The sequence below is a fragment of the Adiantum capillus-veneris genome, chromosome 4 (genome assembly GCF_014529385.1).
Source record: "Adiantum capillus-veneris isolate H3 chromosome 4, ASM1452938v2, whole genome shotgun sequence".
Classification (NCBI taxonomy): Eukaryota; Viridiplantae; Streptophyta; class Polypodiopsida; order Polypodiales; family Pteridaceae; genus Adiantum; species Adiantum capillus-veneris.
In genome coordinates, this window is record NC_140934.1 from 5,473,143 (window position 1) to 5,495,641 (window position 22,499).

The 22,499-nt window shown below is 42.5% G+C and overlaps 1 protein-coding gene across 6 annotated transcripts in view; it reads left to right on the forward strand.

The window, feature by feature from the left end:
• LOC147458649 (MADS-box transcription factor 23-like) overlaps positions 1 to 21,838 on the forward strand; it is a 37,344-nt gene extending 15,506 nt beyond the window's left edge. Inside the window, exons 3-8 of one of the 6 annotated variants that reach the window (XM_086510112.1) lie at positions 18,699 to 18,780; positions 18,874 to 18,935; positions 19,024 to 19,123; positions 19,235 to 19,276; positions 21,044 to 21,210; positions 21,501 to 21,838. In XM_086510112.1, the coding sequence (XP_086366238.1) occupies positions 18,699 to 18,780; positions 18,874 to 18,935; positions 19,024 to 19,123; positions 19,235 to 19,276; positions 21,044 to 21,210; positions 21,501 to 21,618 (571 nt within the window). In that variant the 3' untranslated portion in view covers positions 21,619 to 21,838. Of the gene's footprint in view, positions 1 to 18,617; positions 18,781 to 18,873; positions 18,936 to 19,023; positions 19,124 to 19,234; positions 19,277 to 19,343; positions 19,880 to 21,043; positions 21,211 to 21,500 lie in introns of those variants that run through there. The other 5 variants (XM_086510115.1, XM_086510110.1, XM_086510111.1 and 2 more) reach the window with 5 other exon arrangements.
• Positions 21,839 to 22,499: the final 661 nt, after the last annotated feature.

A 22,499-nucleotide genomic window follows, 5' to 3' on the forward strand; every position in this document is an offset into this window, starting at 1 on the left:
CTGGCCTCAAAGTGCCAAGTGTCACTCATTTGTGCATTTTCCCGCTTTAGACCCTCGGGTCTAAAAATATCTCACCTGCAGCCTCTGTTGACTTGGCCACAGAGTAACAAAATGATCCCCATGTCAAACTGCACGTAATGACGCGAAGACATTTTCAGGTCCCAAAATAGCAGTTCCCTAAATTTTAGGAGATGCTGCCATTGTATCTTTCTAGGTCATCCGACCCTCTTTGTACACTGCGGCCACATCCAGAACTGAAATGTAGCCTCTGTAGCAAAGGATTCCACTTTGGCTAGTCAATGACCCCACTTGGCTAACCATAGTCCTTGTCCAACCTTAGTGCTCTCTTGCCCTCAGGCCCGGACTCCCTCTGGACAGTTCCACACTAGCTATGCAATGCAGGGCAGTTAGATTTCCCGAGGGGTGTTTCCAAAAAGTGAAAGTAAATAGATAATAAGAAAGAAATCAACAAAAAGGATAGATAGTAGTCACACGCTGGTGACAGCTTTGGCGAGCGTTCGCAGGTCGATAAATATTTCGGAAAAACTCGTAGAGCTTAGTCTACTCAGATTTTTGATTCGGGCTCATTTCGGTCTCCGTTTCCACTATAGGTAGTGCTGCACAGGCTATTTCATCATTTTGTGCAGAGTTTCTGTCAATGCCGTTTTCTGTATAACAGGTGCCTTACAGTCTTCTATGGTTTGTGCTATATAGCACGTGTTGTTCCCGCTTCGTTTCTCCTCTTTTCGGACAGTTTTCGCATCAGGTGCAGCATTTACAATGGCTGACAACAACACAGATGTGTTCAAGATGTTTGCTGCGGAGGACAGATTGGATGGGAACAATTAACCTATGTGGGCTTAAATGATGCAACATGTTCTTGTGTCAAAGGGCGTCTGGAATATTGGGCAGGGCATTGATGTACGTCCTGGTTCTGAGGATGCAGGTGATGTTGAGGATGTTGCAGGTTTTGCTACAAGGATTGCTGCTATTAAAGTTGTTTTGCCTATGGCAGAACAATCTCGTTGGGATGTAAAGGATGCGTAGGCTCATGCATTGATTGCGTTATCTGTGAAGCGCACCATTGTTCCTCACATTCGTTCAGCAAAATCTGCAAAACAGGCTTGGGATATATTGGCTGGTCTTTATGCAAGTCGCAATGAGGCTAAAATTGCTTTGCTGCGTAAAGAGCTGGAGTCGAAGATTATACATAAGGAAGATGATATGGACACTTTCCTTGCTAGTGTCAAGGATATCAATGAGCAACTTATTTTTGCAGGTGAAGTCATTTCAGACAGTTTTCTTGTGCAGACTGTTCTTGATGCCTTACTAGATTCTTACCAGACTTTTGCTAGTATTTGGAGACTTATGACCCAAGGAAATCCTGAAGTTGTCAAGTTTGATGCATTATGCACATTGCTGTTGCAAGAGTCACTTTCTAGAAAAAATAGGACTAGGCAGCGTGCAGTTGAACAGGCTTTTATTGCTTCTTAGAGAAAGGGTGGTAACAGCAATACAGTCACTTCTTATGGTTCTGCTGCGAGTGGAAAAAATTCTGTTCCTAATGCTTCTGCTGGCTGCAATTCGTCTGGAAATTGTGGTGATAAGGGCAAAAAGAAAATGCGTTGCCATTATTGTAAAGCTAATGATCACTTGATTAAGTCGTGTCCTAAGTTGAAAGCCAAAGAGGCTAAGAGGAAAGAGGGTGGTTCCATTGCAAATGCTAGTTCCACTACAAATGCAGCCATTGTTGAGTCTTTTGTGAAAGGAGACTGTGATGCTGATGTTGATGCAAAATGCGCTTTTAGTGCAGAGTGCACTTACAATCTTGTTGTCCATGATGCATGCTTGTCAGTTGCTGCAGATTCACATGTGTGGTATTTCGATAGTGGTGCTACAAAGCACATTACCTCACATCGTGAACTGTTCACCTCTCTCGAGTCTGTCCCTCATGGGAATTCAGTCACTTGTGCCAGCAATGCCTCTTATCCGGGTTAGGGAGTTGGAAAGATTGTGCTTACTGTTGCAAATGGCAGTTCCTTCACACTTGTTGATGCACTTTATGTACTTGGGATCAAGAAGAATCTCTTGTCTGTATCCACACTTGCTAGACTTGGACTTGTAGTCAAATTTGTGGCCAACACTACAACAAAATAAGGTGTCATCGACGCGGCGCGTCGCTATTCGCGTCGTCGTGAAACCAATCGCTATTTGCGACGCAGGTATAGACGCAGATTGCCACGCATATAGCGACACAGATTGCCACGCACATAGCGACGCAGATTGCCACGCACATAGCGATGACCATAACATAAAAAAATTTTCTTGGGCAGAGGGCAGGTAGCCTGGCCTGTGCCGAGTTAAAAGATGGACACAGCCACAGTCAGACTTCCACTCCATGACGAGCTTCTCAAGCCAAATGGATTGACTCCATCCATTGCCATGCCCAAATGCAAATTGCGTGGTTCACTCTTAAAATGTGGCCAGGTATCTTCAATGCGCCTCCAAGCCTTCGAATCAGCGGACACCCTAAATGTTGCGTCAGTGGATCTATTCGTAGAATGCCACCGCATCAACTTTGCACTGGAACCACAACGAAACATGTTTTTTATCCTAGGAATAATAGGGAAATGCCGCAACACTTAAGCTGGCACTGTCTCACCAACTGCATCTTGTTTGTAGCGCATTGCTCCGCACTTACGACACGACAGACAATGTGCGAATTCATTGCGAAAAAGAATGCAATCATTTGGACATGCACGAATCTTGTTGTAGTCCAAGCCAACTGAGGTCAGAAGTTGCTTTGCGTTTGGCCTAGAGGGGGACATTTCATTGCCAGCCGGGAGAAGTTGCTCCCATAATAACCTGTTTAAGCCACATTAAATTAAAAAGCTCTCCGAGCACATCACCGTTGCAATCGAAAAATCTCTTTTGTAAATTACGTATCTAAACAAAGCAGTGACGCTTGCATCTGACCACCCGTACACTGATTGAAGATTCAAAAATGCCAGACAAGTACGAAGCACAGATATTTTGCCGCCTTCATAGATTGGTTGACGTGCCAACTTCCTCAACATGTCTTCAGGAGATAGGCGCACGGCTTCTGGTGCTGCTTCGTTCGCGTTCTCCTCGCTTGTCTGGAAGAAGGCATCGAGCATCTCCTCCATACCGTCGTCTTCTGTCTGTAAGCCCTTTTTTGCTTCCATCCGTGGCTCTATATTGGTCGGACCTTCACGCATAATCTTTTTTCTCTCTCTCAGATGTAGGTGCTATGTCGCGGAAATCAATGCCCGTTCCGTAGGAGTCGTATCGCAGATTCTGTACGGTTTCTCTAGCAAACTCTCCGTACTTGTGCACATGCTCATTACATATCCTACGCTTGCGCAGGATTTGATACTTGCAGAGCGTGCACGAGCATGCAATCTTTTCCTCCATGTTAGTTGATGACGTTGCCATCTACAATGATTATGAATGTTGTTTTAATATATATATATATATATATATATATATATATATATACTCCTCACAATGTACACTACCTTGCATTCTCTAGTCTTGCCCAATCTCCGTACACCTCGGTCCAGAGGTGTACGGAGATCTGGACCACCGGGTCAAAATCTCGTCTTTATTGGTCAAATCCTATATGGGTAGACACATACGTGCACTCCCAGGTGTACATGGCAATGTATGTAGCAAGCAAAACCCCTTTGCCTCTTTTAGTTCCATAGTTTCTTCTCTGTCTACGTATCCTATCTCTCGTTCTTTCTCTCTCGAGCTCGCTCTCGCTCTTGCTATCTCTCTTTCTCTCTCTCTCTCTCTCTCTCTCTCTCTCTCTCTCGATCTCGCTCTTGCTATCTCTCTTTCTCTCTCTATTTCCCTATTTTCCTATTTCTCTGTCATAACTTCTGGAGCTCCACCTCCCTCTCTCTCTCTCTCTCTCTCTCTCTCTCTCTCTATATATATATATATATATATATATATATATATATATATATATATATATATATATATACTCCTCACAATGTAAACTACCTTGCATTCTCTAGTCTTGCCCAATCTCCGTACACCTCGGTCCAGAGGTGTACGGAGATCTGGACCATCGGGTCAAAATCTCGTCTTTATTGGTCAAATCCTATATGGGTAGACACATACGTGCACTCCCAGGTGTACATGGCAATGTATGTAGCAAGCAAAACCCCTTTGCCTCTTTTAGTTCCATAGTTTCTTCTCTGTCTACGTATCCTATCTCTCGTTCTTTCTCTCTCGAGCTCGCTCTCGCTCTTGCTCTCTCTCTCTCTCTCTCTCTCTCTCTCTCTCTCTCTCTCTCGATCTCGCTCTCGCTATCTCTCTTTCTCTCTCTATTTCCCTATTTTCCTATCTCTCTCTATTTCTCTATTTTCCTATTTCTCTGTCATAACTCCTGGAGCTCCACCTCCCTCTCTCTCTCTCTCTCTCTCTCTCTCTCTCTATATATATATATATATATATATATATAACTCTCTTTCTCTATCTCGTTCTCTCTTTCTCCACTTACCTCTCTATCTCTCTCTCGCTCTCTACTTCCCTATCTCTCTAATGATCGAACAAGCGACTGATCTAGGGAGATCTAGACGCCCACGACTGCGGAGGACTACACAACATCGACAAAGGCTACAACATCGACAAAGGCTGCATCAGAGGATCTAGCTAGGTCACTTTGGCTCGACATGCACGACGTCCGGTCAGAGTACTGACCATGGAGGAGATCTACCTATCCCAACTAGCTCGTTTAGCCGTTTAGTCCACACCCAGTAGTTTAGGATTCCATAATATTTTATTTTGTCATCTTCTTACTCTGACTTTGTATCAGATCCAGCACATTGTAACTTTCTTGTCTCATGTCTCATAGGTCACTTTGGCCTTTCGAAGACGTTAATAACATTTCATTTCATTTCTCTCTTTAATTTTTTTTCTTTAATTTTAATTTTCTAAGCATACATTAACTCTCTCTCTCTCTCTCTCTCTCTCTCTCTCTCTCTCTCTTTCTCTCTCTTTCCTACACACACACCGCTCTCTCTCTATTTCCTACACACACATATACACACACCTCTCTCTCTCTCTCTTTCCTCTACACACACACACACCGCTCTCTCTCTCTCTCTCTCTCTCTCCTACACACACACACACACACCGTTCTCTCTCTCTCTCTCTCTCTCTCTCTCTCTCTTTCTTACATACACACACACATACACACGATGTAGAGGTAGAGAGAGAGAGAGAGGGGTTGGGGAGGGTGGAGATGGACATAATACCTGCGCAGCAGGTTTCGGCCAAGACTCGAGTAGGCGAAAATGGTCCCTGCGCGCGGGTTTCACTTTTTTCTCCCAATTTTTTTTGTGTCGCTATACGCGTGGCAAATAAAAGCCTTTCCACGCGTATATCGACGCACACTGCGACGCGTATAGAGACGTGTATAGCGACGCTCGCTAATGTCGTCGATATACACGTGGAAAAGCATGGCCGTCGATATATACGCGTCGGTATCTTCATTTAGTGTTGTAGTGTGGATGACAGATGTATAGTTCATGATCTCAGTTTTGGTGATGAAATTGTTGCATCTGGCCTTTTGAGCCGTGGGTTGTATAAGCTCACTTTGTATGACAAGTATGGACAAATTTTTGTGAATGCTGTTGCAGATTCAAGGGCTATTTCAGATGCAAAACTTTGGCATGCACGTTTTGGTCATCTGAATTTTGCGAGTTTGCTACGTTTGCAGAAATATGATATGGTTGCTTCTTTGCCGCCTCTTGAAGCACCTGCCAAACATGTTTGTGAAGGCTGTATTCTGGGTAAAATGCAACGTTCTAAGTTTCCAAAGGATGGTTCAATTAGGGCCATATGTAGGTTGCAGCTTGTGCATAGTGATGTTTGTGGGCCCATGCAAATTCTGTCCTTGGGCAATTACCTGTACTTCGTGACTGTCATTAATGATTACTCCAGGCATGCATAGGTATTTTCGCTTAAAGCGAAGTCCGAAGTTTTTATGTGCTTCAAACAATTTTTGGCTATGGCTGAAAATGTCTCGAAATGTACTATGGACACCCTCTGTTCCGATTGAGGGGGGGAGTATATGTCTCATGAATTCAATGCATTTCTGGCTAGTCGTGGTATAAAACACCAATGTACAGTGCCTTATACACCTCAGCAAAATGGTGTTGCTGAGAGGAAAAATAGGTCACTTACGGAAATGGCACGATGTATGGTCAAAAGTCAAGCTTTACCGCATTTTTTTTGGCTTGAGGCCATCATGTGTACCACTTATGTACTAAACAGGTGTCCTACGAAAGCTTGCAGTCTATTACTCCATATGAAGCATAGCATGATAGAAAGCCTTCTATTGAGCACATGCGTGTTTTTGGCTGTTAGGCATATGCTTTGGTGCCACAAACACAGCGCAGAAAATTGGATGATAAGGCTGTTAAATGTATTTTTGTTGGTTATAGTGCTGAAAGCAAAGGTTACAGGTTGTATCATCCGCAAACAAAACGTATTCTGGTTTCACGGGATGTAGTGTTTGTGGAAGATTTTGTTCAGCCCTTGCTATCATGTACTAGAGACAGTAATGTAAGCTCACATGACATTTATGACACTTTGTTGCCTCTTTTCAGTGGTGGAAATACGAATGTAAGTTCCAATGAGGCAAATGTACAGCCTATGGGGATTTCTGAAAAAGTTATAGATCAGCCTATTACTGATGCAGATGTACATGATGTACTTGATGAGGAAAGGGCTAAAAATGAGCATGCTAGAGGTATGCCAAAATGGCTGGTGCACACTTTGCGTGACAGTAAATTGGATGCATCTTTGTCTAGTCGTACTCGTTCAGGCTCTCGCCATGCATCTTATGCATCAGATTGTTATGCTTTGGCTGTGTCTAGCTTACATGATGTTGAGGAGCCTCTATCGTTTGATGAAGCACATAATTTAGAAAATTGGATGGCTGCCATGCAATCAGAATATGATGCACTTATGGAAAATGACACATGGACTTTATGTGATTTGCCTCCTGGCAAAAAGGCCATTGGTACGAAGTGGGTTTGAAACGCAAGCCAGATGGTGAGATCGATCGCCATAAGGCTTGACTTGTTGCAAAGGGTTATGCATAGCGAAAAGGCATAGATTATGAAGAGACTTTTGCTCCCACTTGTCATATGACTACTGTGCGTTTTCTATGTGCATTGGCAACTCATTTTGGTTGGGATGTACATCAATCAGACATTGTTACTGCTTTCTTGAATGGTGACATATTTGAAGAAGTTTATGTAACGCAGCCTCGTGGTTTTTTCATAAAAGAACAAGAGGACAAAGTGTGCAGATGTAAGAAGGCTTTGTATGGGTTGAAGCAATCTCCTCATGCTTGGTATGAGAAAGCTGACACTCATTTGGTCAAACGAGGCTTTCGTTACAGTCCAACAGAAAGGACATTGTATGTAAAGCGTGAGGGTGATGTACTTTTCATTGTGGTTCTTTATGTCGATGATTTGTTGATCACTGGATCAAATGAGAGACACATTGCTGAATTGAAGGCTGATTTGAATGCTACTTTCAAGATGAAAGATTTGGGGCTGTTGCATCATTACTTGGGTATACAGTTTAAGCAGTGTGATGGTTGTATTGCCTTGTGTCAGAAAAGTTACATAGAGACATTGCTATGTAGTTTGGACTTGAGGATTGCAAACCTATTGCCACTCCCATGGAAACAGGTTTGAAGTTCAGTCTACATGATGCTGGCGATCCTGCTGATGGCACTCTTTATCAAACTGCTGTTGGCTGCCTCATTTATGTATGCAACACGAGGCCGGATATTCAATTTGCAGTCTCACAGGTCAGCAGATTTATGCATAGCCCAGGGTCTAAGCATTGACAAGTTGTCAAGAGGATTTTCCGCTACCTTAGTGGCACTTTACATCTTGGCTTGTTTTATCCCAAGGGGGGATCATTGCCGCTAGACTTACATGCTTTTTCGGACTTAGATTGGGCTGGTTGTTTTGACACGCGAGTGTCCACAAGTGGTTTTTGTTTCATGCTTGGCAGTTCATGTATATCATGGTTGAGCAAGAAGCAACCTACTATGGCCACTTCGAGTTGTGAGGCTGAGTACAGGGCAATCTTCACAGCTACGGTTGAGTGTGTATGGCTCATACGCCTTATAGCTGATTTGGGTGTTGGACAAGATACTGCCAACACTATCTACATTGACAGTCAGAGCGCATTGGCAGTTGCGAGAAACCCAATTTTTCATGCTCGCACAAAGCACATTGAGGTGCATTACCACTATGTCAGGGAGAGGCTCTTAACAGGAGAGATCAGCTTGGCTTATGTGCCAACACAGGACAACCTTGCAGATCTTTTCACAAAGGCATTGTCTCGTGAGAAGTTTGAAGCTTTCCGCAAAGCTTTGGGCTTACTTCCCTTTGTGGACTGATAATGTCCTCAAGGCATGGCACTTCCCTTTACTCATGTGCCAGCTCTCGTTCACCGCATCACTCCAGGGGAGATTTGTTACCATATACATGTAGTAGTGATGTGTGTGAACACACTAGGACCGTTGGGGCATTTTTTCCCTTTTTAGGAGGTTTTTTCCCCCAAGCATTGTGTTACGTCGATCACTCTAGGGCTATCTATCTTTCCATTGCACACTAAGTAACACACTCTCTATTGTGTGCCTTGAGCTTCCTTCATCTTCTCCAAGCTGTGTGCGTTTCTCTGCAACCCTAATTCCAACATCTTGAAATGTATGTGATATTAAATTGTTGAGTATCATGTTGCAATGTTTTTGTGCGAGCATTCATATCCCCAAATACAATATTATTCCCTTCGCCTTTGAAATAAGCAATGTTCTCTTCGAAATCAAAAAATGGTTGATTTCTATCCATGAAGCATAAAAGGGGGAATCATGATGAGGATTGTAGAAACCGGCTACAAAAATGGGTCCTCTTTTTGGTTCATAATTTTCAGCCATACATAACGTTTGTACTTGTTATCTTTCACAATTGATACAAAATCTTCCAATCTTTTCTTAACCATATATGCTACCTCTCCTTGCGCTCTTCGTTGCTTGAGATTCTTTGACTACATCAATGAATGTATATTGTAATCTTCTAAGCCGTTAATCCTTTGTGTATCATGCTCCCAAGTTTCAACAAGAAGTACAATATCGGCTTTGCTTGTTAGTTCATCAATGCCAACCCCCGCATTCCATGGGTATCCATTGCAATTCCAAAAGCATATTTTCAAATGTAACTCGGCCTCATAGGTCGCGCATCCCTATTTGCTCGAGGGACTTGCCTCCTCCTTGGACGCATTTTCTTTGTGAGAGATCTCTTTTTCTTATTCTTTTCCTCATATGCCTTGCAACGCATATTTTGTTGCTTAATAGTGTGATCTTCACATACAAAACATTTTGTATCTCTCAAATAGATCCAACTATTATCAATGATCATTGATAATATTTTGTTTGGTCTCATCCGGCATGGTGCATACAGTTGGTCGTTCTCCCAAGCGAGGAACTTGTTGCTTACCCACTCTATGTGCTTCATAGACCATAACTCCGGACATGCCAAAGTGGGTTTTGAAGAAATCTTCGATAACAATGGCAAGAGAAGGAGGCGTCTCTAACTTCTCTTTGGGAATTCGACGAATAACAATGTTCTTGGAACATCTCTCCCGTTCCTTTAACTCCTCCACATCCACATTCTCAACATTCTTTGTTTGAGCCATAGCTTGCAGAAGGGAGGAATTAGGAACCACATTGCTATCACATACATTAGCCCAGACTTGTTTGTGCATACATTTTTCATGTCGTATACATCCCAGCTCATGGTGTCAAATTTCTCCTCTTTCAATACATGGTGATGCTGTACTTTGCTCATGCGCTCCTTCAAAGCATTCAATTCCACAAGAGAGTGTTTACATTCCTTGACTTCCTCTCAAGTTGTATCAAATGTGTTTGAAAGGGCAGTGGTAATGCTTGTGCTAGTCTCCACCCAACAGTGTTATCTTATAGCCTCTCCCTAGCGTACACACTGCATGTCCGGCCATGCGCCGGTGGCTTTGCCCGTAGGACCCATGTCCTTACATTACCCCCTCCTTAGAGAATCGTTTTCTTCCTCGAAAACGAATGTAGCAAAACATTTCTTAAGTGTGGAGACATTCTCCCATGTAGAGCCTTCTTCAGGTCTATCTAGCCATTTACCAACATCTGTTGTCTGACATGATGTCTGGTGCGAAGCTTATGAGAATCCAAAATCTTTTCGGGCTCATGAGGGATGCTTGGCGGTTTGATAAGGTCAACTAACACACATGTGTCAATGACATTATCATGATGTAAGTTTGGCCAATAAAATTGCCGTCGAACTAAGGCATACGTATTACGAATACCTAGATGACCAACACTTGGACTATTGTGACACTCAAATAAGATTTGGCGCCTAGTATCTGAGTCCTTTGGCACACATACTCTACCCTTGTGGAGTAAGTAGCCATCATTAATAGAAAAATTCTTCCATCGCTTAAGCTCTTCCCGAGTAGGGGTGGAGCTCTGTGTGTTGGAGTTTTTATCTGCACGTGCAGAGACATGTTGATATGGCTGTACATAGACATGTGAGTGTGAGGGATCCCTTTTTAAAACTGCACTCCACACTTTAGCATATTATTGAGCTTGTGCACACTTGCCACGTAATGACTCCAAAAATCCACTCTTTATTTCCGTGAAAGCAAGTGAATTAATCTGAGGCATCCGACTTAGTGCATCCGCTACTACATTATATCGCCCCTTGTGATATTGTAGCTTACAATCATAATCTTGCAGGATTTCGGCCCATCTAGCTTTACGGCCCTTCAAGTCTGTTTGAGTAGTAAACCATTTGATGCTCTCATAGTCAAAAACTACTTCAAACTCGGCACCATATAAATAGTAGTGTCACCACTTTCGTAAAGCGTGAATTATGGCATAGAGCTCTCTTTCATAGACAAAATAATTTTGTTGAGCTCTATCTAACTTTTTACTTTCAAAGGCTACAGGTATTCCCTCCTAGAGAAGTACCGCACCAATTGCTTTATCACTAGTATCAGTCTCTACCACAAACGGCTTAAGTGGGTCAACGATTGATAGGATGGGAGCAGTGGCTATAGCTACCTTGAGCTCTTCGAAACTGCGTTTTTGGGCTTCTTCCCTTACGTTTTGCTTTAAGTTGATCTGTCATAGGAACATCGATTTTGGCATAATCACGGATATACTGTCGATAAAATCCAGCCATGGCTAAAAATATTTGAAGCTCCTCAACGGTGTTGGGATGTGGCCATCGAAGAATGACAGCGACCTTGTCAGTGTCCATTTTGATGCCAGAATAAGAGATCACATGATCGAGGTAATGTATCTTTGTTTTAAAGAAATTGCACTTGCTTTGCTTAGCATACAGTGCATGAGCTCGTAGCTGTTCGAACACTACGTAAGTGTTCTATGTGTTCATCTTCAGTCTTACTGTAAATGAGAATGTCATCAAGGAAAACCACAACAAATTTTCCAAGATAGGGATGTATGACACTATCCATGAGTGTCATAAATGTAGCTGGAGCATTGGTTAGACCAAAAGGCATAACCGAAAATTCAAAACGCCCGAACCGTGTTCTAAAGGCAGTTTTAGAGATATCTTGCAAAAGAATACGCACCTGGTGGTATCTTGAACGAAGATCTATCTTTGTATAGTATCTTGCCTCATGGAGTTGATCAAACAACTCATCCACTCGAGGCAGAGGATACTTGTTCTTGATGGTTATGGCATTTAATCCGCGATAATTTACGCACATGCATAGTACCATCTTTCTTTTTTACCAATAGAATTGGTGATGCCCAAGGCGAAGTGCTAGGTCTAATGAAACCACGGGCGAGGTAGTCAACCAACTGACTCTCAACCTCCTTGGCTTCTTTAGCACTCATACGATAAGGTGGTTTATTCACCGGTTTACTGCCTGACAAGACATCTATGCCATGCTGCACATCACGTGTAGGGGGTAAACCTGGTGGTAAATCACTTGAGAATACATCACTATACTCTGTGAGTAAGTGAGTGAGATTTTGCCGTGCAAAAGGAGAAAGTAAACTAGAGTTATGCTGGGATGGAGAATCTTGTAATTCTTGTAATGTTTGTTTTACAACAGTTGCACGTTGCTCTATAGAATTAAAATTGAGAGCACTTTGCTCGTTAGTTTTGTTAACAATTTCTCTTATCATTAGAATTCATTGCACTTTGCATACCATTACTAGAATTCACCGCACTTTGCTCTCGAGTATTCACAAAACTTGGAGACAAGCAGTAACACAAAAAACTTCATCTATTAAATCTGCTTTCTGCAAAATAGAAAGCTTGGCTATACATATAAGAGGTGCTGATGGTATATTTTTCTCACCAAGCAAAAGCACATGTTTACCATTGGCCATAAAGGATAAGGAGTTGTGGTCATAACTAGTGTGCAATGTGTTTCCTAAACCATGCAGCCACTCCCGTCCTTAAACTACATCATCATGGTCCATGTTCATAACTTGAAAGTCAAGGGTCATCATAGGATCTTGAACAATAAGCTCAACCCCTTGAACTATCGTGTCCCATGCTTCTTTATCATTGCCAGACATTTGTTCGACCACATACTTGTGAGACCAGGGAGTTTGTGTAAGCTTCAATTTCTTGACTAGCTTATAGTTCAAGTAGTTATGAGTTGCACCATCATCCACTAAAATACGAACACGTTGTCCGTTAATAGTGCCATGCATGCGAATCAAATCATGGGGGCCAAAGGTGGGCTGCCACATTGAAGGAGGTACACAACACTTGTGCTTTTCTTCCATATGAAGAACCTCTACAACACAATATTTAGGAGATGAATCTAATGTGAGGCGTTGCACCATGTGCATGGACTTTTCTTTGCCTTGTCAAAGAAGACAATCTTTCTTGTTATGTTAGTCTGAAAGACATTTAAAACACAAATTGTGTTTCTTTGCACTCTCAAAATCAGCAGTACTGAGAGACCTACGTGGAGTATCTCGTGATTCCTTAGGCTTCTTAGCCTCTTGTGGGCGTGGAGAAGTAGATTCTCTCTTATTCCTCTTGGAACATGTGGGAGATCTACCTCGCCATTGGCTCTTAGCAAAATTATTCTTAGGGAACATTTCCTTTTCTCTCTTGGTCATCATCATATCTTTGGGTATGACTGATGGCTTCTTCCCAAGTTTTTGGATGTGGGTCTTGTCATGAAGACGATAGTCTTTGTAAAGATCTGTATTAAAACCCCGTATCTTTTGGAATTCATTTAGACCTTCTAGTTTTAATATGATTTCCCGATACTTCGAAAGGTACTGTGTGAGAGAGAGACCAGACATGCGGCATGCATCCCATGCTAACCAGTTCTTATCTTCTTCATTGGAGTCTAAAAACTCTTTGGAGAAAGAGGCTTGAAATGTAGCCCAAGAGCATCTATTGGAAATATCATCCACCACTTATAGGCCTTGCCTTTAAGAGAGAGACTTGTTTGCACAGCCGTCTTTATATTTGGGATGTGTCTCAATCTATGAATATTACTCCATTTGTGTAAGAACGTATTGATCGCATCCTTGTTGCGATTACACTCTTTCCCGTGAAACTCAGGAATGGTGATATTTTTGAGTAATGCATTGCTACCTTCTGCATCTTCTGAAGCACTTGTCTCTTGGACTCCTTGACTCGTGCAAGCTTGGTTCCCTTGAACCGTGCCACTTGTGGCTCCTTGAGCCGTCTGTGAATTCATAAATTTCACAAGTAACTCCGTAAGATTGGTAACATTTGCATTGAGTGCAGAGAGGTTGCGTTCAAGTACGCTTTGGCGATGTTCCAAATTCTTGAAAGGAGCCATATCTACAAGGCCATGATCTCTTAAATCATCATCGTCATGCATATTAGTGTCAGCAACACCCGTGGTGCCCTGATTTTGATCTACGTGCACAAAATCAAAAGTGTGTAGGTGGGATATCTTCACTGGCCATGGTAAACACACACTAATGTAAAGAGAGAAAAAAAGAATGTCAACTTGTACCTTGTGAAATTGAAGTCCTTGTGTATTGTATGCTTCGCGATTTGCGTTGCATGCGAACCTCGCCTTACGAGAATCGGTGGCGGTGTTTTCTTCCTTCTCGCCACTGAATGTAAAGAAGGAGATACTTTCCATGTGAGCAAATTAATGAGAAGAAAATCACAAACCTTTTAACTAAGGACTCAACAACTACAAAAACTTTTTCCTTTTTAAATAGAATGATTTCGTGATTCATAAGGGTTTTGTAAAAGGTTGAATGGATAGAGTTAGGACTAGAAAGGCACAAAAAACTAGAACAGAATAAAGATGGATACATTATAAGAGTGATAGTAATTGAGGATAGGTAAGATAATATGATGTCGAAATTGAAGGATTTCTTCTATCATTTCTGCTCCAAACATAAAAGCAATCTTCTGTTGGTAGAATATTTTTCTATCTATATTACATATATATGTTGTAAGAAACGAAAGGGAAAGAATTCAGGCCCATTGTTATTATCCATAATAGGTACAAGTTAAAGGTTCGCCTACTAGAGTTGCATACTTTAGCGTTGATGAGGCGGTATATCCACAATAGGTCTCTACCACTTATGATGTCTACCTGGCCGAATTCTTCGCTTGGTGTGTAGGGAGTGATTACCAAATTCTTGGCAGCCCCGATGCTTTTAGGATACCGCCTAGACTATTGTGGATGTCATCTGCTGAAGCAAAGAAGCAGAAGGTCGTGTACCACCTTACGGCCCCGATGCGAGTGCAATTGGTCCACTTCATCAATTGTGAGACAAAGTCGGCAAGGTCTTCGCCGTGTGAAAGAGAGAGGTGGTTTGGCCACTGCAGGCAGTGTTTCGATAAGCGCATTGAGGGTCTCGTGGCTCTCCCTTTAAAGTTCATACTGAAGAAGCTATCCACCACCAACGCAACTGAGTGGATCAATGACGAGTTATACCTAAACAGTGTAACCTTTATGTGTGCAGATGACTATGGCAACCGTGTGGAACTAATGCTATTCACTGTGCTAGGAGTGCAAATGCTTTGGAATATAGCGCGTCGTACCTTGGATCGTGGGTGAGATGAGACATTCCAATGGTAATCAACAATGTGTCTTTTAATGATAAAAGTAACCATAATATGTATGTGACATCGTGCACCAAGAAAGAAACCAACAAACAATTAAAAGGAGCTTGAAAATGAGAGATGTGCAAAGAGAGAAGAACCCCTCAACATCTCTTGCCACTTGGTGCATGGCCAAGATGGGTAGTGCTAATGCATGATGGTGAGACCGTCTCATCGACAAACATGAAGATCAAGCTACAAACGTGCCTGGTGCTAACTAGACAGAAGGGGGGCGGGGGGGAGCAGAGAGAGAGAGAGAGAGAGAGAGAGAGAGAGAGAGAGAGAGAGAGAGAGAGAGAGAGAGAGAGAAGAAGGAGAAGAAGATGAGAGCCGCGTCTTATTGTTGACAGTGATAAATTTTGGTGCTGACAGCCTGTGGCCGTGCTTTACATTCATTGCAAGTACAAGTGCTTTATCTTGTGGATGGTTCCAATGTGGCATGGTGTAGCATGATGGTACTCATAGCTTGTGGAGTGTGATGTCGCAGTGCTATAGCATAGCACTCTTGGTGTATGCCTCATGTAGCTTGCGCTCTACCGAATGTGACTCTCTTCTCGTGTTCTTGTGCTAATGATGGTGGTTCTCTCTGAGAGTGACCTCTAACCCTCTTCATATAGTGGAGGAGAGGTGACTAGAGATCTTATTTCAATGCTAATCTTATCCTAGACATGTGGGGACCAAGCACATGGCTTCGGTGCCCATTAGAAGACCATTGTCTTGGCTTATTTTTGAGAGGAGGTCCCTCTAGTGCATGGATGATGGGTGGCCACCGCAGCTAGAGAGAGAAGGAAAATATACATTTCTTCTTTTCTTAAATTGCCAAAAGGGAGAATGAGATGAGTAGGACGAGATAATAACAATTTTAATAGTGTTTGACGGACTGCTAGGTAGATTAGGGCGTCGGATGCTACTACGGGAAGGTAGAAACCTCTGCGATTGGCATTTTCGACGCCGTCATGCCATGCGGGATCATTGTCGTGAGCCCATGGTTGATATCGTTGCCCTTGATCGCTGTAGTTTCCGTCGTTCTTCGCCTTTGTGTACACATGTGTAAAAGTGTGTGCGTTTGCATCATTATGCGTGCATGTGTGTAGGTGTGTGTGAGTATATGAGAGAGAGGTTGAAAAATTGGTTTTCTCAATCTCCGGGTTGATCCGAGGTAGAGGGAAAAACGAGAGAGAGAGAGAGAGAGAGAGAGAGAGAGAGAGAGAGAGAGAGAGAGAGAGAGAGAGAGAGAGAGAGATTCTCTTGCTGGCCGAGGAGAGAGAGATAGAGCCAACGAGTTGAACTGAGAGATAGAAAACGCTATGCTGAGAGAGAGCTTAGGGAGGTGGCGGTGAAGAGGTCCCTCCTCCTCCTTGGCGACTTCTATGATATAATGGCCACCCTAATAAAAAAATATATACATGAGAGTATTTTAATAAGGATGGAGCCCCATAGGAAAGAAGACTTGGGAAAAGAAGATGCTCTCGGCTCCGCTAGTGCTTGACAATAATGTAGCTGCTTGACCATTTGTCCCATGGCGAGATGCCCTGTTCTTGTGAGAAGTTTTCCGTGAAAATCCTTCAAGCAATTGTTCGTGCGCAAAACACCAACCCCCCCCCCCCCCCCCCCCCCAAAAAAAAAAAAAAAAAGAAGAAAAAACTCTTCAGTAGTTTCTTACCAGGAACTTCTAAAAGTTTTCTAGTAGCTTCCAACCACGTTGCTTCCTGTAATCAAAGTGTTCCAAAAGATGACGACATGGACTAAAATTCTTTTGTGCTTTACCATATCGGCATACACCTCAACCAAAGCATTGCGAAGCACTTCTCCTTCACGAACCCCTGACTAGCTATGAACTATTTGAAAAGCCGGCCTCACCGCTATCAAAGAGAGAGACCTCTTTCTATTTGAGAAGCAATGCTCTCTTTAGGTTAGCTCTAGTGTGTGTAGATTGAGACTATTCCCAAATCCCACTAGATATTTAGCGCCTTTAAGAGAATTGCTTCCTAAGAGAGACTACACAAGGGGGAGGGCAGCAATTATAGATCACTAGAGTTTGTCAAAGATTTACTACCCACTTATGGCCACACAAGACAAACTCACAATTTAGTGGATAGAGAGCCTTCCATCAACAAGAGACTCAAGGCCCTAGGTTGTCAATTACTAGAAGTAGAACTTAGTGAGATTTTAACAATTTGAGCTTGACAATGTCAATAAGAAGAGGAGAATGGACCAATTCCTCTTAGTTCTTAGGAGATGCATGGCCTCTTAAGACTAGCCCACCACTGGTTTCCAGACATTTGCAGCGTATGATAACTACCGTCGAAAAATTTAGGTGCTTGAGTGCGTCCCCAAAGTTGGACCGTCCAACCTTGGCTTGGAGATGGTTGTACTCAAACTCTGTGCCCGCATTGAACTACCTAACCTCTAGGGCAAAACATAAGCCCATAAACTAAAGCTACACACAATAATGTAAGACATATATGCATGTAAATTACCACTGCGTGTGACTAACGGCTTGGGCTTCATTTAGTATAGTGCTCTTTTAGTGACGAGCCCCCCCTCCCTCGAGCTTGTAAATCCCACATGGTTATAAATGCCCATGTGTAGTGGGTTGTAAGACGAGAGGCTCGTTGGATAGATCTTGATCCATATTAGGGGCAAGAAGAAAGGAGGGCACTTAAAGGCGGCCCACCTCTTTATGAGGCATGTGCTCTGTCCAGTGTGGGTTTTCTTGATCCCAATGGCCAAACTTCCGGATGCATCTTGAACCAAATTAGTGAAATCGCACATGTCCACCCCACCCATCTCGCGGAGCCGCGGAGCGTAATTGATTTTTGAAAAATTACCAAAATACACCTCTAATTTGTGGAAATTCCCAAAATACCTCTCAAATTTAAAAAAGTCCCAAAAATACCCGTGGTTGTGAGATTAAAATTCTCCAAAGATAAAAGAAAATTGTAGCATCTTGTCGAGCAATACAAGATGCTAGAATCAGACTTTGAGTTGGCTATGTAGGCTTTGGAGTTGAATTACTTCATTATTTTGAGACATAATTGTGTGCTAAGCACTCAGAAACGGATCTCAATTGTGGGAAAGAAATAAAGATTAAAAAAGCCTGAACAATTCAACCAAAATATATATAAGGGAATTTTTGGGGTATTTTGGGAATTAGAGGGCTGGTTTGGTAATTTTCCCTTGATTTTTCCCTAGAGAAACCGTCCGGCAGTGGCGGGTGCCCTGTGGCTCCGTAACGGAGGCTACGGTGAGCGCACGAAAGCTTGTGGCTGCGATGGCTCATTGGCGGGCACATCCATCAGTAGGGTTTGCGCGCGCGCGCGCGCGAGAGAGAGAGAGAGAGAGAGAGAGAGAGAGAGAGAGAGGTTAAAACGTTTGAAGTTGTATCCTATACATTTCACTCAGCTGGTCGGCAGCTACAAGGCGAGAGAAATGAGTCCTGCAATGCAATTTTGTTGGAGGGTTTTGTTTGTGTGCGTGTGGCAGCATGCAAAGCGTTATGGAGCGCTACATGAAGAGCTGTGGCCACTCCGAATCTCCCGAAAACAACAGCGCCGGCTGCTCTACCGTCAGTACTTGACAATCAGCCCTCTTAATTTTTCTTTCTGCTTGTTCATAATGTTCACTTCGGTGATAATTATCAATGTGCATGCCCATCTAGCACGGCGATGGCGATGCGGACAGGGTGACCCAATTCACGGAGAAGCTCAAAAGTTTACAGAGGTAGATCTAAGATTGATAAGCTTCAAGTAATCATAGCCATTGGCAAAGCTTATCAATGGCATGTTTTGACAAAGATTTGCACTTTCAGTATCTTGATTGGTGATGATTTGGAACAGCTGTCGTCGCGAGACCTTATCCGTTTGGAGCAGCAAATCCATGACAGCTTAGGACGAGTCCGTGCTAAGAAGGCAAGCAGGCTGTCCTAGTCGACGAGCACTACTTTTTATCTATTTGCCCCATGTCATGCACAGTTTATCGACGTGATGCGCACTAGATTTTTCTTTGTTTTTCTATGGCAGGAGGAGCTATTTCTTGAGCAACTTCAGGAGATTAAAGAGAAGGTATCTGTGCTGTTCAAGTTTTGTTCTTTATGTTACAGCCATTTTAAGAGGTATTTTGGGACTCTAGGTGACCATGGATAGCAACAAGTTGCCTGCATTTAAGTTTAGGAGGGAATCTTTTGAGCCGCACATACCAGGGTATGCCACCAATGGTAGTACTTTTCCGAAGCAGGAATACTTCAAATCAAAAAGTGTCAAGACATCTCAAATCTTATTTTGGTGCTATGTGTTTGTTCTCGCAGCGCACAGGTTTTGTCACTTTAGTTTATGGAATATGCTTGAAAGAGTGAGGGTCTCTGTGTTGATTCAAGGTTGCATAAATTCCTTGAATTTATCGATCAAGACTGAATTTAACTGCACTGGTCATCCAATATTACCGAACTTGTTGTTTTTACTTCAATTATTTGACTTTTAAGTGTTGCAAGAAACTTGTGACTTCTAAATTCAAAGTTTGCATGCTATGGAAGTGTGACAGCAAACGTGCATTACACACATACATCGTCACAAACATACATGTTAAACATAAGTCTTGTTGTTCTGTACCGTACAACATTTCTTTTCGTACTTTCCGTATCGTATTTAACGTATCTATCTACCTTGGTGTTAAAGGCTTTGTGTTCCAGAGATTAAACATTGCTACAGAGTATCCAAAGGTCCTCTCTTTTGAGCAGGAAGGATGGTAAGTGGCAGAGGTAGGAGCCCCCTTCTTCGTGAGGAAGGACAGCCGATGTGGAGGTACTGTAAGGAGTAAGGAGCGAGCTGTTTAAGGTACTGCACTTTCCGATAGAGGTGGTATGACATTGTCTGTGAAGCTGATAATTTGCTACTTTCTCGGTCTGTGTGGAACACATGGATGATTCTTACCTAAACGAGGCAAAAGGGCTATCCACTTGTCATCCGTGGCACAAAGAATGGAAATGGTAATCTGTTTTCTTCTGATAGGAATGGCTTGTGGACTGCTATTCCAACCTTTTCAAGCCATTAGAAGCTAACTTACTGTTGATAAGGCTGCTTCGCAGGTTTTCATGCTTTCCAGTCTGTCCATGCTGTAAGCATAGGGCACTGAAGGTGGTGTGTGGCGAGCCACTGGATTACATCCAATGGCTGGCCCGTCCATGAGGGTGTCGATGAGTTGTATAGATGACTGTCAAGACTTTTTTTTATTATGGGACATCACACAATCCTCTTCCATAGTCATTTTTTATGAAACATCACACAAAGGCCAAAGTCAAGTCCTAATGATGTGACAAGGCGTGGAAGCTACATTCTGTGAGTTACGTTGAAACGTGAAAAGTTGTGGAGGAAACCTGCACGTATTATATCTCTGAATACTGATTATGCAAGTCAGGAGACATTGTATATATCATAAGCACATTTTTCCGGTCAGAAATTCGTTTGTTGCAGGCCTTCGTGCTTTGTAGGAGAAGTGAGGGATTGTTCCGCTATGTATCCATGAGGTACATTGCAGCTTACTGCTCAAATAAAAGGTTTGCTCTAGAAATTACTAGCTACTTGAGGAAAATCTCAAATTTAAATGTGGGCTATTTTTGGTTAGATGGCTGCAGTCCTAGGTGAGCCTTGCGAGGGTGATGGATATCTTCTCCTGGGGTTGGAGACCGAAAAGTTTTTTTTTCTTTGCTTGCTGCAGATGGGTATTTTGTTGAGATGTTTATGTATGAACAAAGCTGTTTCCAACTCAGTCTGTCGCATATCTTTTAGTTTGTGCTTTATTTACTGGTGACATCTTTGAATATGCATGTGCAATAGATAGCAACGACACGGAGGGCAGTTACTGGAAATTCAAATGTGCTGGAAAAGATAGTGGAATTTGCGTCTTCGGAGCTAACTGGCTCTGGAAATGCTGGTGCTGGGGGGCACGATAAACATGCATGCAATGGAGCCCCTCTAATGGATGCATCTCTGTTTGCAGAGCGGTATGTTGCCTTCATATGCTCTTTCATAGTGATCCTTGTTGTAGATCAGAACATGTTTTAATTAGAACCATCAGTTTGTCGCATTGCTATGCAACACATGCTTTAGTGATGCACATTCTTAGTGTTTTTCTGTTATGTTGTGATCAATTATTATTTGCGGTCTTCTCTAGACATTTGACACACTCAAAATGATATCCGTTTTGTATATGCGCATACATTAGGACATGTCTACAGTATGTTCATTGTGTGAAAGGATGACAATATTAATTTCCTTAATGTTGTTTGTGCAGGGACTCAGTTGCTCAGAACAATCAGACAGCTGAAGGTCTGCCTGTGGCCAAGCGCTCAAGAATGACTGAAGACCTTAATAAGTCACCACCCCGGTCTGAGGAATGGAGCTGCGACTAGTAGTAATGGTGCCTCTTCCCATTCGCCAGTTTTGCTTTCACTTTGACTTGATTGTAAACATGTACAAGTATTAACACTGCTTTCAAAGGATAACCTATGGCAAGAATAGATGTGAATTTTGTCTGAATACCTGTCATATATGACCCTATTGTATGGTTTTTATAGCTCTCAAAAATATACGCATGTTCAAGAAAATAGATTTGCTGCAATTTGTTGTTTTTACATGGCATCGCACGCTATTCAGACGAGATTTTGACAAACATTTAGTCAAAAAGTCTTGAAAAGCACTTTTTCTTTCTAACTCCCATATTGAGGAAAAAATTGTTTCCATAGTTCGATGTCTGTGGAGCGTGCTATTGAATAAGATGAATACTAGAATACAACTTTGGAAGGGGGGGTGTTTGTTTTGCAAAAAAGCTTTTTTGTATTTGTAACATTTAATGATTTAGTAACTTGTGTGTAGCGGAAAATAACATAAGACATAGTGAGCTTTTCATTAAGAATAGATTCTTAATGAGCATAGCAAGAGTGCTTGGATGGAGAGAGCAACAAAAGCTTAACACCTAGTTGGATAGGCATGAACAATACAAGCTATTGACAACAGTTGAGGATCGGATTTACATGGAGCAAGTCCCCCTCCAAAAGGCTTTGTATTATAGGTTTTCCCCATCAAGAAAGACACTTTACAATACAACACTTTGTAATACAACACTTTGTGTTCCTTCAATAACTTGTTGGTGCAATGAAGATGGAAGCTTCAAGCACCCAGCAATTGAAAGCACAACATCAATTCGCTCACGGTCTCAGACCCAAGACCCTTCACACCTTCGAAAATGGTTAGTGCTAGCGGGGTATGACATTAGATCGAGAGGAAGAAGTAT